The 17,033-nt window shown below is 39.3% G+C and overlaps 1 protein-coding gene across 3 annotated transcripts in view; it reads right to left on the reverse strand.

Annotated features, from left to right (window-relative positions):
* The window catches only part of LOC111960400 (Kv channel-interacting protein 4), a 303,730-nt gene that overhangs the window by 108,352 nt on the left and 178,345 nt on the right, over positions 1-17,033 (reverse strand). The window contains exon 1 of one of the 3 annotated variants that reach the window (XM_070437928.1): positions 1,602-1,817. The exons of the other annotated variants lie outside the window; for them this stretch is intronic. Coding sequence (XP_070294029.1) covers positions 1,602-1,659 — 58 coding nt within the window. The 5' untranslated portion in view covers positions 1,660-1,817. Of the gene's footprint in view, positions 1-1,601; positions 1,818-17,033 lie in introns of those variants that run through there. 3 annotated transcript variants of the gene reach the window in all.

The following is a 17,033-nucleotide window of genomic DNA, read 5'->3' on the forward strand; positions in this document are numbered from 1 at the left end:
CACACACACACACACACACACACACACACACACACACACACAGTCTTCATGGCGAAATGCTAAATAATTTAGACCAGAATAATAAGAGCTCATTACAATGCTGAGCACAGTGAGTGAGTAGTCATCCAATTTGGAGGTTTTCAAATCTTGATTTCAGCTTAAATTGAAATTTAACAAATGTTCAACTTCATATTAAATCATCTCCAGCACCACCCCAACATCAACATGTGAAAATAGTWWWWAAWAAWRTAAAAAAAATCTACAAAAAATCTAGAAAAGGAGAAGATAAGTGTTTCCAATGACATTGGTGTGCATTGTGATTTTAAGCAATTCTGAATAGTAGGCACTGGAAACACTCATCTTCATTTCACTTTTTTTCCACAAAACAGAAACGTGCTATTTTCACATATGTTGATGTTGGGGTGGTGCTGGAGATGATGAATATGAAGTTGAACATTTTAGAAATGTACCTTTAAGAGTTTATGGAGGGGAATTGTGCCTGCCTGGTCCACATGTTCTCCTATCTGAGTTCTGGTGAAATGTGCTTACAGTGCACAGACAGAGCTGTCAAAACTGATCTATTACCTAAGAATGGCWCCCCCATTAATTTTGCTCTCAGCTTGTTTCACAATACTTCAATGAAATATGGCTTAAGATAAGAGTGATCCATCAGTGATCAGTCTCTCTTACAGCACCAAATGACTAAATATAACTTTTGACAACTTACAACCCCCACCACTACCACCATGACTGACCACCTGTTAAATATTTCATTGTCCTTAAATGGATAGTCTTACACTCTGTTTTAAGCTGCAATATGTAACTTTTTGGGCGACCCAACCAACTTCTCATAAAAATGTGACTTATAGATCTGTCGTTCTCATTGAAAGCAAGTCTAAGGAGCGGTAGATCTGCTCTATGAGCGTTATTTCTATGCTTCCCGTTCTTCAGTTTAGTTTTTACTTTTGGTTTTGTACATCAGCTTCAAACAGCTGAAAATACAATATTGTTGGTTATGGAAAATATATTTCACAACGGTTTATATGGTACAATAATTCTCTACACTATACTTGCTTGTTTTGTCACAAACTGAAATTACAAACACAAGTTTATATTTTGGGCTCGTATGCCAGTTGAACTAAACTCGCGAGGCATTTAGCTTTAAGTGATATTCTTCAAAAACCAATGGCTATATGTCATTCATTTAAAAGTTCAAACATGTATGTATCAATCCCAGATTACCTATTTAAATTGTGAAAGGTGGCATTCTAAAGTTCAAGGGGTAAATTATGTGGAGTCAATTTCATGGACTGGTGGTCTGGCACATTAATTCATACAGGAGTATAATGAACCCAACACATTACTAGTGGAAAAGTCTGTAGGGGATTGAAGAAAACAAACACCCTAAAACATGTTGCAGATAGACAGAAAATGCATATTAGAGAATGAAAAGATAAAGATCTCATTCAGGTCTGGGCTTTGAAAGTAATTAAGAATTGAGCACATTATCTCAATGTCTTCAGTAGTTTGAGTAATCTAGTTTAGTGAATACGACCACCATCCTGCATACCACCCCCCCACACGCACACACCCTGGCCTACCTGTCCTCTTGCGCCTCTGATCTTTCTGAAGAGAAAAGATGACCATCAAAGCACCCATGTTACCCCCCTGTCCCGGTCTTGCTCAGTGATCCAGAAGTCCTGCTAGTTTTGACAACYCTACAGCTTTACACTTTGCTGGCTTCTGAGTAGAGCTGACGAGCTGCAACTATAAGAGTCTCCGGTCTGTGCTTCCTAGCTTCCCTTTTCTCCACCCAGGCTTGGTGAGCTGGGTGCGCAACGAGGGTGTGGAGTGGGAGTCGAGCGCCGGTGCCACCCTTTTTCAGTTTAGAATTTTGACGCGTTTCAGTCTCTGGCCCCCCTCCTTTTTTCGCTGAAGTGGGCACTTCGGAGCAGAGTGCTGCTGCACTGCCTGGCTACTTTGTACCAGTTGAGCACCTAGATTAATTGAGCTCTCTCAGCAGGAGCCAGGAACTCGCTGTGGGTAATAGTAGCGCCACTCAAGATACCCCCTTACAGAGGGAGAGAACGAGGGAGGAAAGGGAGGGAGCTCAAAGATAAATATGATTGCTTGTGAACAGGTATCTTTTAACTAAAGCCCCCAATGCTGTGAGAATGGGAAAACCATGCCATATCTATGACATTGACTAAAAGAACGTTGGCAGCCTGTGTAGATATTTCGATTGCAAGCGGGTCAACCACTTGACGACAACAAGGTCCATCTGCACCATATCAATTCTGAAAAAGGTGGAACCAATTTAAAGGCAGATGAATGTGTCAAGAGACATCCCTCATCATGCTGTGTATAACACCTATTTTGTTGATTCTACCAGCATATTCTAATTCTTTATGCAACATAGACATGTTTTTCAAAGGATGAGATCCTGGAAATTACTATGGAAGGGCATGCCTTGCTGCAAATTTCATTCAATACATTAATCAAGGTTTTCACCTCCCTATATAAATTTGATTGAAATCAATCACAGTCGTTGAGTCCTCTAATTACAATCCTGCAATCACAAAATTCATAATACAAAGGAACAGCAATGGGATGCTTGTAATCAAAAACACCACAAAAGACAGAATATTTGGATTGTTTTCCCTCCAAATGCATTGATATGCAGAGTGCATAGACTACTAGTGCATCGAGCATCAACAGGTTGCACAGGGAGAGAGTGGTGTTTGAAAAGGTAGACAATTCCAATTCATTGAATGTTTGTCAACACATTCAAAGTCTTTTCTTAACCTACCCATACAACCCTCAAAATGTAACGGCGAGTTTTTAAAGGAGACCCTTCGCCTTCCTATTTGTGTTGGACACAAAAGGCTTTTTGCACTTTGTGGACTTGGTACTGGTACTCCCTGTATATATAGCCATGTTATTTTTACTCATTATTGTTCTTCACTGTGTATTTATTCCTCGTGTCACTATTTCTATTATCTTTAACTCTGCATTGTTGGAAAACAACCCGAAAGTAAGCAAGTCACTGTTAGTCTACACCTGTTGTTTAAGAAGCATGTGACAGATAAAATGTGGATGGTCAGAGAAGAGGGACCTTGCCATCCCCCAGGTGACTACTGAAGATCTACAGAACGCTGGCCCGTTTTCTACAGACATGGTCTCCTACTTTAAAATGTATCATCACTGGCACTCAACTTTTCTCTTTCACACAACAAAAATAAAAAATCATTCCGTTCCCACTGCCACCCCTGCAGAACCCTTAGCAGTCTTTTCAAAGAACATCTACGTCAGCGGTCCAATTTACAACACGACCYCCCGCAATCAAGTACCAATTTTCCCACACCATTATCCCGCTTCCTGCCTCTACGGTGTGCCGGTCGCCCTTCTGGGGCCTCCTACGGCTAAAAGTCTAAGGAAGAAACTAGTAAGTGGGGCTGGGGATGATGAAAACATCTTCAGCATGGAATGAGCAAGGCTTTAGAGAGCGGGATGGAGGGGCTAACATAGACATCTACCAGGAAGTGTGTCATCATGACCATCCTGAAGGTAAAAGGCCCTTTGTGTCACCCGCTGCACTGGATCTACATTGTAATTGCGTTTCTCTCAAGGAGTCCGAGTCCAGTCTACAAGAAGCAATCACACCTGCCTGACAACTAAATTACAACCAGAACCACTCTGACCAGTTCAATAAAATACATGGCTTTGTTGTGGTAGGATCCGGGAATAGGGCTACTGTCACTTGTTACAAATATGTTTTTCTGCCTCCAGTGGTGCTTTCAAAGCATAGGTCACAACGGGAGAGAAATTGCAATTTGCTGGCCAATATCTTGGTTAGTCCCTCAGCTATAAAGATCTACTTCAATACAATTATGGAACGTTTGCATTGCAAATGGATTAGGCTTGGTACAACATCTGATGAATGTACAATACGTCAGAGAATTTTACTGGGGGATGTCGGTTAATGTATTTATGTGCACAAAAACAAAACACCACATTCATAATTTTAGTCCTGTGCGAATGTGCCATGTCAGTCATTTTTATATAGCGGGGCACATTCCAAGGTCCTCTGATAATATTCATCCCATACCCGACATCCCTGTGTTTCCAAGAGGTTAGAGTTTGACAGGTGCTGCTTGCAGTTTGAGCAAGAAAACTGATAAATTGATGCTTATAACTAAGTGCTGCGCATATATTTCCTCAGAATGGCCTACATTTATCAACTTCCACAGTGAATACTTTTATTTAGGCTGTGTTTTGTGCCAATGAATTTCAACATCGCCAAAACTCTGAATATTGTCCAATAAAAGTATTGTGCCAAGGCCAATTTAAATGAAACCCTGGCTGTAAAAGTAGGTAATATATCGGTAATTCCTCACTGAGCTAAACTTTTGTTTAAATCGTTCACTTTCTCATATTATTTAGACATCTTCATGCCTAGAATAAAAACCTCCAGAATTCCATCCTCATCGGGAAAAAAAATTAATTTTGACATTACATCAGTGTTTCTGCTGCAGTCATTTAGCTGTGGCGCTGCATCACCGCAATATTATTGCAGCCACGGCAAAAAAAATATGTAACATGAAAAAATATTACTGCCTATGCACACATTGAAGACGCTAGAACAGTCCACATTCGCTTTTCCTCTGCAAACAAAACGAGTATTGAATAGAAAAATCTGACAACCCCATTGTAGAATGGTTTAGCGATTTACCTAACTTCATTGGAGTCCACCTGCGGCAAATTCAATTGATTGGACATGATTTGGAAAGGCACACACCTGTCTATATAAAAGGTCCCACAGCTGACAGTGCATGTCTGTCAGAACAAAATCCAAGCCATGAGGTCGAAGGAATTTTCCGTAGAGCTCTGAGACAGGATTGTGTACAGTCACAAATCTGGGGAAGGGTACCCAAAAAATTCTACAGCATTGAAGATCCCCAAGAACACAGTGGTCTACATAATTCTTAAATGGAAGACGTTTGGAACCACCAAAACTTTTTGTAGAGCTCGCCGCCTGGCCAAACTGAGCAATCGGGGGAGAAGGGCCTTGGTCAGGGAGGTGACCAAGAATCCGATGGTCACTCTGACAGAGTTCCAGAGTTCTTCTGTGGAGATGGGAGAAACTTCCAGAAGGACAACCATCTTTGCAGCACTCCACCATTCAGGCCTTTATGGTAGAGTGGCCAGACGGAAGACACTCCTCAGTAAAAGGCACTTGACAGGCAACTTGGAGGACTCTCAGACCATGAGAAACAAGATTCTCTGGTTTGATGAAACCAAGATTGAACTCTTTGGCCTAAATGCCAAGCGTCACTCACATCTGGAGGAAACCAAGCACCAGTCTTCACCTGGCCAATACCATCCCTACGGTGAAGCATGGTCGTGGCAGCATCATGCCGTGGGAATGTTTTTCCGTGGCAGGGACTGGGAGAGTAGTCAGGATCGAGGGAAAGATGAACAGAGCAAAGTACAGAGAGATCCTTGATGAATACCTGCTTCAGAGCGCTCAGGACCTCAGACTGGGGCGAAGGTTCACCTTCCAGGAGGACAACAACCCTAAGCACACAGCCAAGACAATGCAGGAGTGGCACCGGGACAAGTCTCAATGTCCTTGAGTGGCCCAGCCAGAGCCCGGACTAGAACCCGATCGAACATCTCTGGAGAGAGCTGACGCTCCCCATCCAACCTGACAGAGCTTGATAGATTCTGCAGAGAAGAATCGGAGAAACTCCCCAAGTACAGATGTGCCAAGCTTATGGTGTCATACCCAAGAAGACTCAAGGCTGTAATTGCTGCCAAAGGTGTTTCAACAAAGTACTGAGTAAAGGGTCTGAATACTTACAGTACCAGTCAAAAGATTGGACACACCTACTCAAGGGMTTTTCTTTATCTTTACTATATTGTAGAATAATAGTGAAGACATCAAAACTATGAAATAACACATATAACCAAAAGTGTTAAACAAATCAAAATATATTTTAGATTCTTCAAAGTAGCCACATTTTGCCTTGATGACAGCTTTGCACACTCTTTGCATTCCCTCAACCAGCGTCACCTGTAATGCTTTTTCAACAGTCTTGAAAGAGTTCCCACATATGCTGAGCACTTGTTGGCTGCTTTTCCTTCACTCTACGGTCCAACTCATCCCAAACCATCTCAATTGGTTTGAGGTCGGGTGATTGTGGAGGCCAGGTCATCTGATGTAGCACTCAATCACCCTGCTTCTTGGTCAAATAGCCTTTACACAGGCTGGAGGTGTGCTGGGTCATAGTCCTGTTGAAAAACAAATGACAGTCCCACTAAGCGCAAACCAGATGGGATGGCGTATCGCTGCAGAATGCTGTGGTAGCCATTTTGGATAAGAATGCCTTGAATTCTAAATAAATCACTGACAGTGTCACCAGCAAAGCACCCCCACACCATCACATCACCTCTTCCATGCTTCACAGTGGGAACCCCACACGCGGAGATCTTCCGTTCAACTTCTCTGCGTCTCACAAAGACACGGRAGTTGGAACCAAAAACCTCAAATTTGGACTCCAGGACAGATTTCTACTGGTCTAATGTCCATTGCTCGTGTTTCTTGGCCCAAGCAAGTCTCTTATTCTCATTGGAGTCCTTTAGTAGTGGTTTCTTTGCAGCAATTCAACCAAGAAGGCATGATTCAAGCAGTCTCCTCTGAACAGTCTGGATCTTCCTTTTCCTGTGGTGGTCCTCATAAGAGCCAGTTTCATTATAGCGCTTGATGGTTTTTGCGACTGCACTTGAGGAAACTTTCAAAGTTCTTGAAATGTTCCAGATTGACTGACCTTCATGTCTTAAAGTAATGGACTGTTGTTTCTCTTTGCTTATTTGAGCTGTTCTAGCCATAATATGGACTTGGTCTTTTACCAAATATGTCAATCTTCTGTATACCACGCCTACCTTGTCACAACACAACTGATTGGCTCAAACGCATCAAGAAGGAAATAAATTCCACAAATTAACTTTTTTTAACTTCTTATGGCTGGGCTGCAGTATTGAGTAGCTTGGATGAATAAGGTGCCCAGAGTACATGCCTGCTACTCAGGCCCAGAAGCTAAGATATGCATATAATTAGTAGATTTAGATAGAAAACAAACTGAAGATTCTAAAATTGTTTGAATGATGTCTGTGAGTATAACAGAACTCATATGGCAGGCAAAAACCTGAGAAAAAATCCAACCAGGAAGTGGGAAATCTGAGGTTTGTAGTTTTTCATTGCCTGTCATTGCCTATCGAATATACAGTGTCTATGGGGTCATATTGCACTTCCGAAGTCTTCCACTAGATGTCAACAGTCTTTAGAACTTTGTTTGATGCTTCTACTGTGAAGGAGGGGGGAATGAGAGCTGTTTGAGTCAGGGGTCTGGCAGAGTGCCACGAGCTCAGTCTCGCGCACTCCCGTGAGAGTTAGCTGCGTTCCATTGCATTTCTACAGACAAAGAAATTCTCCGGTTGAAACATTATTGAAGATTTATGAGAAAAACATCCTAAAGATTGATTCTGTACTTCGTTTGACATGTTTCTACGAACTGTAATATGACTTTTCGTCTGAACTTTTGCCTGGACTTGCCCGTGCCTCCTGAGTTTGGATTTGTGTACTAAACGCGTAAACAAAAAGGAGGTATTTGGACATAAATTATGGACTTTATCGAACAAAACAAACATGTATTGTGGAACTGGGATTCCTGGGAGTGCATTCTGATGAAGATCATCAAAGGTAAGTGAATATTTATAATGCTATTTCTGACTGTTGACTCCACAACATGGCAGGTACCTGTATGGCTTGTTTTTGTGTCTGAGTGCCGTACTCAGATTATTGCATGGTGTGCTTTTTCCGTAAAGTTTTTTTGATATCTGACACAGCGGTTGCATTAAGGAGAAGTGTATCTAAAGTTCCATGTAAAACACTTGTATCTTTTATCAATGTTTATTATGATTATTTCTGTAAATTGATGTGGCTCTCTGCAAAATCACTGGATGTTTTGGAGGCAAAACATTATTGAACATAACGCGCCAATGTTAACTAAGATTTTTGGATATAAATATGAACTTTATCGAACAAAACATCCATGTATTGTGTAACATGAACTCCTATGAGTGRCATCTGATGAAGATCAAAGGTTAGTGATTCATTTTATCTCTATTTCTGCTTTTTGTGACTCCTCTCTTTGGCTGGAAAAATGGCTGTGTTTTTCTGTGACTAGGTACTGACCTAACATAATCAGATAGTGTGCTTTCGTCGTAAAGCCTTTTTGAAATCGGACACTGTGGTGGGATTAACAACAAGTTTATCTTTAAAATGGTGTAAAATACTTGTATGTTTGAGGAATTTTAATTATGAGATTTCTGTTTGAATTTGGCGCCCTGCACTTTCACTGGCTGTTGTCAAGTCGATCCCGTTAACGGGATCTCAGCCGATCTCAGCCGTAAGTAGTTAACAAGGCACACCTGTTAATTGAAATGCATTCCAGAGAATGCCAAGACTGTGTAAAGCTGTCATCAAGGCAAAGGGTGGCTACTTTGAAAAATCTCAAATATATTTTGATATGTTTAACACTTTTTTGGTTACTACATGATTCCATATGTGTTATTTCATAGTTTTGATGTCTTCACTACTATTTTACAAAGTTGAAAATAGTAAAAATAAAGAAAAACTCTTGAATGTGTAGGTGTGTCCAAACTTTTGACTGGTACTTTATATAAAATGTGATATTTCAGTTTTATATTTTTAATAWCTTAACAAAAAAATGTAAAAAACTTTTTTTGCCTTGTCATTATTTGGTATTGTGTGTAGATGATAATGTAAAAATGTTTAATCCATTTTAGAATAAGGCTGTAACATATAAAATGTTGAAAAAGAGAAGGGATCAGAATACTTTCTGAATGGACTTTATAAACTAGATGACTGGTAGGGCGCGCTGTGTTGAAGACACCGTGTCGCCATTTTGACACTCACCCACCATTGTAAAACATGTTGGAAGCTATAGAATACATAGTATCAGTAATCCAGGGTTTACAGTGCCCTCAGAAAATATTCACACGCCTTGACTTTTTCCACATTTGTTGCGTTACATGAAAAAATACTAATATTTCTTCATTATATAAGTAGTCAACCCCCTGAGTCAATACATGTTAGAATCATCTTGGCAGAGATTACAGATGTGGGTCTTTCTTGGTAAGTCTCTAAGAGCTTTCCGCACCTGGATTGTGCAACATTTGCCCAATATTGTTTTCAAATTTCTTCAAACTTTGTCTAATTGGTTGTTTATCACTGCTAGACATCCATTTGGTCTTGCCATAGATTAAAGTCAAAACTGTTACTTGGCCACTAAAAGGCTCTGAATGGTCAATCCGACTTCTGCAGTGGCCATACAGAATTGAATGCAATGCGGCCTCAGGAGAATTCAGAGCATTCATACTTCTTGCGCTTTGGAGAGCTGTCATAGGCATGCAATAAATTTGTCTGCACTGCACCACTCATAGTGATTCAGAGCTAATCTCTATAGCCATCCAGCTAATTACAAGCAACTGGCTAAACGAAAATACCTTCCCTCTTCTGAGATGTTGGAGTCCGTTTCCTGGTGCTGGACATAGGAGCTCAGTCAAGTAGCATGAAGTAAGAAGGCTGCACCATTTTCCCACCTGCATCTCCACCCCGAATCACCCCAGCAAAAATTGCCAACATTTAGGCTATTGTTTATATACTGAACAAAAATATAAAATGCAACATGTAAGGTGTTGGTCCCATGTTTCTTGAGCTGAAATGTTCCTTATGCACAGAAAGCTTATTTCTCTCAAATGTTGTGCAGAAATGTGTTTACATCCCTGTTAGTGAGCATTTCTCCTTTGCCAAGACAATCCACCCAGCTCACAGGTGTGGCATATCAAGAAGCTGATTAAACAGCATGATCATTACACAGGTGCACCTTGTGCTGGGGACAAAAGGCCATTCTATAATGTGCAGTTTTGTRACACAACACAATGCCACAGATGTCTCAAGTTTTGAGGGAGCATGTAATTGGCATGCCGACTGCAGGAATGTTCACCAGAGCTGTTGCCAGATAATTGAATGTTCATTTCTCTGCATGGTCCAATATGTTTTTGAGCTCATTTCGGTAGGTGGAAGTTATATTTAGATGGTGTCAGCATAATTGTATTTTAATTCATCTTGCAGTAGAATGCCCTTAAAACGGTCACAAGAACTTAGCTCAGCTCCTCACTGTCTCGATCCACAGATGGCTACTAACTGCTCAGAACTACTAAATAGTGAAATCCATTAATATAAATAACCTCACTGCAACTAGGCTGACTCTATAACCCCAAACTGCAGGAAATACAATAATCACACAGGCAGGATGAAATGATAGACAAATCCTCACAGTGGCAGAGAAGTATTGGGCCAAAAATACTTTAAAATGGTATACCCTGTTTCAAAGTTCTTTCCTGTGGCCTGCTGGCACAGATCTGGATTTAGATGACATTCCCTAAACCTAATAATCAGGGGGTAAAAACAAAAAAACTGGCCTTAGATCAGTGTCTTGGGGCAACCTTACCCTACTCCTATCTTGACTGCAGCTACCTCTTTAGCTGCATTAGCTCTGGCAACACTTCAAGCACCCTGCCAGCCACTGAGCCTGTGGATTTAAAAAGCTGTGAGACTAGCAGTGTAAAATTGCATATCCATTGAGTCTGCCCTCAAGTTACAATATCCCAGCAAGGATCAGTCCCAAAAGCAAAGTCATTATTTTGACACTTTCATGCCTTCCATCATTAAAAGTGATTAGATACATCCCTTATTCTTCGAACCATCATTTCATCTGCAGTAAGACTTCCATCTGTGTGCAGAGATACCATGTAAGAATCATGCCCCATGTGTTTTAACTGGCAAACATCTCAAATGGCATTCTGTCACAAGCTGCTGTCCCTACTTGTAATGCAACCTACATTGCAAGAGCATAACAATTATTGACTGTTTATCACTGTCCTTTGTAAGACAAATGAATTGGTTATTTGTTTTTAACACAGTCTGGAACTCAATTTAGACAGTGGGAAAATCACCTTCTCCTTTCTCCTATAAATGTTTTTAAGTAGCGTGATGTGATTTCTTGAGGAAACTAAACCAAACCGATTTCGATATCAAGGAAAGAACATACACATCATAGTACCAACGTGAATTCTGTTTTGATTGAATTTGGCCCTACTGTCAGACAAAAGCAAGGCGGTGGGTTTAAACCGAGTTCACTCCACAGACAACTCAGTCAGTCGGRGCCTCACGTACTTGATTTACAGAGACGTTTGTCAGAAACACCCATTACAATCTATCACCGTTTCCCATGTACAAGCAGGGAATGGAAAGCTGGCTCATGTCATCATGCTCAATGAGCTGACTGACTCAATGCGTGGCTTCTCTGTATCTCACAATGTTCATTTTACAGTCGCAGATATGTGTGTGTCTCAAATGGCATATATATAGTGCACTACTTTTGACAAGGGCACATGTGGAATACAGTGTGTCAAATAAACAAAAATGATTCAATTAAACTCATTCATCTAACCCTTCTTATCAGAAATGACTAATCTTATGTCAAATGGAGCGGCAGGTAGCCTAGTGGTTAGAGCGTTGGACTAGTAACCGAAAGGTTGCAAGATTGAAACCCCGAGCTGACAAGGTAAGACTCTGTCGTTCTGCCCCTGAACAAGGCAGTTAACCCACTGTTCCTAGGGCATCATTGAAAATAAGAATTTGTTCTTAACTGACTTGCCTAGTTAAATAAAAGGTAAAATGTTAATGAAACCAATTTAAATTGATTGCTTCTTGCTCACAGATAAAATTGAAGAAATGAAAAATGTACTAAGAGTACTAAGTGCAGCCTGTGTTGCACTGGAAGTGTTGACAAAAGACTGGAAGAGAAGAGTATAGAATAACTAGTATAAATGGCTGTTATAGGACATTATTTAGACCAAAACTTTGTCAATCGCTGTTATAAAGGAAATCTGTTGTTAGGGGGTTGGTAAGGACATTAGAAGTAAGGAGTGTGGGTGGAATTAAGTCAAAGAATGTGTCAGTGAGCCTTCATGTGTGAGTGTGAAAGAGAGACAGCGACAGTGAGAGAGAAAAAGCGAGACAGCGAGAGAGAGAGAAAGACAGCGAGAGAGAGAGAGAGAGAAGAGAGAGAGAGAGAGAGAGCGAGAGAGAGAGAAAGACAGCGAGAGAGAGAGAGAGAAAGACAGCGAGAGAGAGAAAGACAGCGAGAGAGAGAAAGACAGCGAGAGCGAGAGAGAGAGAACGACAGCGAGAGAGCGAGAGAGAGAAAGACAGCGAGAGAGAGACGGCGAAAGACAGCGAAAGAGAGAAAGACAGCGAGAGAAAGACGCTGACACATACAGACTTAAACATACACACACACACACAACTGATGTCGCTCTCTTCTCTTCGCTTCTCTCACTCTCTCTATATTGTCGAGAACTGTTTTATAATTTCATATGTTTCTTGTTTGTCTATCTTTTTTATGCATTTGTCTACAAGTTTATATATGTTTACAACAAGCAAGGGGAAGATATCAGAATAGGGGCATTGGGGAATAATAACATATTGTATGGAATGAGTAAAATTTGTCATAGTGAAGCTGTCTCTAGAGTAATGGAAGGTCTCTTTCATGATCATGTGAAACGTCAATTGCTATGGAAATGCTGTGATGTGTTTTTCAATGATGTTAAAGGTAATTATGATGCAACTATAACAGTGATACGCTATGGATTACAATTATCATCATGAATATGAAGGCTTTACGCACTACATGTTACACACATAGACACTCAACCATGCAAATTGGCGGAATTATTATTTATTTGGACAGCATACATTATAGTCTTACTCTTATACAGAAATCGTACACACTCTCACTAAATCACATCCATTATCATACACATCAACCTACTCAGATTTACTAAGCACATAATATCTTGTCTCAATTTTCTAACATCTGTGGCATTGGCTCACAGGCAAACAGGCAAGGGAATAAAACAAATATTGCTAGAACCTATTTCTTGAATTCTAAATATCAGACATTTGAAAGCTCTAATTTTGACCGTCATAATACCTCTGATGGCAGTAACTTTACAAGCAKTAATTATGGTCAATTTAGKCTGAGAATAGTATCTAGWTATGGTAAGGGGTGAAATAAGTATAGCCAGTTATAATTGTAACGGTTTAGCAGATTATAAAAAAAGAGGATCAGTCTTTACGTGGCTAAAAGAAAAGGAATATAACATATACTGTTTACAGGAAACTCACTCTACATCCTTAGATGAAGTTGCGTGGAAAAAGGAATGGGGTGGTGAAAAATGTTTCTGTCATGGACAAAGGAACTCAAAAGGTGTGATGATATTAATTAACAAAAATTTCGAACTGAATGTGCAAATAGTCAGGAATGATTCGCAAGGAATAGACTTAATCAAGCTAGTCGTCTTGACTACTTTCTTGTCTCTTTCTCTCTTACATCAAAGGTTAAAAAAGTTTTAATAGGAGACAGGAGACAGAATGCGATCGGATTATCATCTAATTGGCATTCACATAACTCTTATAGATGTTCCTCGTGGACGGGGATATTGGAAATTGRATCAAAGTTATTTTTAACTAAGACAAAATAATTTATAACTGAATTTTTCCAGTATAATATAGGTTCAGCAAATCCCCTTATTGTTTGGGATACCTTTTAAATGTACCTTCAGAGTTCATTCAATTCAATATTCATCAATAATAAAAAAGCAGTTTCTGGCTAAAGATACAAGACTAACAAGGGAAATCCATGAACTAATAGTACAGGTAGATYGCAATAAAAACAACACTACAGAGATAGAAAATAGGTTAGAGAAAAAACAAAAAGAACTTGACGAACTTTATCAAGAATGATCTAATGTAATCTATTACAAAAATAAAGCAAACTGGATGGAATATGGAGAAAAAATGCACAAAAGTCTTACGGAATCTCCAATACAGGAACGCTAACAAAAATAATTTGAAGACGGAGTCATCTATGATTCTCCTAATGATATTTTAAAAGATTAAYCTAATTATTTTAGGCAGATGTTCTCTTTTCCATCCCATCCTCTCCCACTGAATGAAGATTACGGTAAGGAATTCTTTCCAAATAACATAAAAAATGGAAAATTAGCAAATGTACAGAAAGATCAGTGCGAAGGCCAAATTACAGAGGAAGAACTTTGAGGCTATTAAATCCTTTCAGTCTGGAAAAACCCCAGGGCTTGATGGCATAACTGTAGAGGTATATCAAGCCTTTTTTGATATAATAAAAGCTCCATTGTTAGATTGTTTTAACTACTCCTATAGAAATTGTAGTCTGTCAGGTACTCAGCAGGAAGGTCTGATTTCTCTATTATTTAAACAAGACCCAGATGGCAAATATAAAGACCCAGTCTATCTAAAAAACTGGAGGCCCCTTACACTTCAATGTTGTGATGCAAAAATACTAGCAAAATGRATAGCACTCYGAWTTAAAAYGGTTTTACCAGTTATTGTTCATCCTGATCAGACAGGTTTTTTTACATAGACGATACATTGGAGATACTATACAAAAACTACTAGAAATAATAGAACATCATGAAACATCTAAGAAGCCAGGCCTGGTATTTATAGCGGATTTTGAAAAGGCATTTGATAAAGTAAGACTGNAAATAATAGAACATCATGAAACATCTAAGAAGCCAGGCCTGGTATTTATAGCGGATTTTGAAAAGGCATTTGATAAAGTAAGACTGGATTTTATTTAGAAATGCCTGGATTTTTTCAATTTCGGTGATTCTCTTATAAAATGGGTAAAAATAATGTTATAGCAACCCCAGGTGTAAGATAGTAAATAATGGCTACTTCTCAGAGAGTTTTGAATTGTCAAAAGGAGTTAAACAAAGGTGTCTGCTGTCACCATATCTATTCGTTATGGCCATCGAAATGCAAGTTATTAAAATCAGATCCAATAACAACATTAGAGGATTAGAAATTAGAAAAGGTTTAAAAACAATAGGTGTGTATGCCGATGTCTTAGGTTTTATATTAAGTCCGCAAGCTAGATCCCTGCAATGTCTCATTGAAGATCTACATAACTTTTCTGTACTCTCTGGACTAAAACCTAATTATGATAAGTGTACAATATTACGTTTTGGATCTTTAAAAAATACAACTTTAACATTACCCTGCAGTTTACCTATAAAATGGGCTGATGGTGAAGTAGACATACTTGGTATTCATATCACAAAAMATATAATTAAGCTCTCCACAATGAATTATTAAAATAGTATTATTAAAGATTATTAAATATAAAAGCACTAAACCTAGATTACTAGATTACTATTTTTTTTAAATTGCCTTTTTGCCTTTGTAAAGATTGCCATGTCTCATTTTCGATTAATCGAAAATGATACTTTTTTCAAATTATCTCTCTTTTTCAAACAAGCATTGCAGAGCTGGCTACAATTTCAATTTCATCCCCCTGAAAAGATAGAACAAATATTAGAACAAATATTATGGCTGAACTCAAATGTGCTGGTTGATAAAATACCTGTATTTATGGGAAAGATGTTTGAAAAGGGTATTTTGTTCTTAAATGATATTGTAAATTGTAATGGTAGAGTTATGTCCTTCATGGAGTTATCATAATTGTACGGGAAGATCTGCTCAATCCAAGAGTACAACCAATTGATTACAGCATTACCCCAAAAATGGAGGAGGCAGGTGGCAGCGTGAGGAGGTAGGGAATTGGTCTGTCTACCCAATATAAAGGATCAAAACTTGGAGGAATAAAAATAGTATAAACAGGATGTTGACAACTGTGCCATACAGATTGCAAAATAGTTGGTTAGAGATTTTTAATGTACCGATTCCATGGTACAGGGTGTATGAGTTGATATATAAAACAACGCAAGATTCAAGACTTCGTGCTTTTCAGCTAAAATTATATAGAATTCTTGCCACCAACAAAATGTTGAATATTGGGGGCATAAAATCATTGAAGCTCTGCAGATTTTGTGGTGAGGATACAGAATCAATAGATCATTTATTTTGGTATTGCCCTCAGGTATCCTGTTTCTGGTCTCAGGTTCAGGAATGGCTGAAATTGCATAGCATTGATCTAAAATTGACCCTTGTTAGTGTTACTGTTAGGAGATCTGGAGAGATCGGGTCAGTCAATTACGAATATTCGAATAGTCTGAGCAAAAGTATTTTTCTTCAACTCGCAATCTGTGGATTCTATTCGATAGATTGAAATTGTACATTAAACATCACAGCATAGTTGAAAGATATACAGTGGGGCAAAAAAGTATTTAGTCAGCCACCAATTGTGCAAGTTCTCCCACTTAAAAAGATGAGAGAGGCCTGTAATTTTCATCATAGGTACACTTCAACTATGACAGACAAAATGAGAAAAAAAATTCAGAAAATCACATTGTAGGATTTTTTAATGAATTATTTGCAAATTATGGTGGAAAATAAGTATTTGGTCAATAACAAAAGTTTATCTCAATACTTTGTTATATACCCTTTTGTTGGCAATGACAGAGGTCAAACGTTTTCGTAAGTCTTCACACACTGTTGCTGGTATTTTGTCGCATTCCTCCATGCAGATCTCCTCTAGAGCAGTGATGTTTTGGGGCTGTTGCTGGGCAACACGGACTTTCAACTCCCTCCAAAGATTTTCTATGGGGTTGAGATCTGGAGACTGGCTAGGCCTCCAGGACCTTGAAATGCTTCTTACGAAGCCACTCCTTCGTTGCCCGGGCGGTGTGTTTGGGATCATTGTCATGCTGAAAGACCCAGCCACGTTTCATCTTCAATGCCCTTGCTGATGGAAGGAGTTTTCACTCAAAATCTACGTTCATGGCCCCATTCATTCTTTCCTTTACACGGATCAGTCGTCCTGGTCCCTTTGCAGAAAAACAGCCCCAAAGCTGATGTTTTCACCCCCATGCTTCAC

This window comes from Salvelinus sp. IW2-2015, linkage group LG37 (assembly GCF_002910315.2).
Source record: "Salvelinus sp. IW2-2015 linkage group LG37, ASM291031v2, whole genome shotgun sequence".
Taxonomy (NCBI): domain Eukaryota; kingdom Metazoa; phylum Chordata; class Actinopteri; order Salmoniformes; family Salmonidae; genus Salvelinus; species Salvelinus sp. IW2-2015.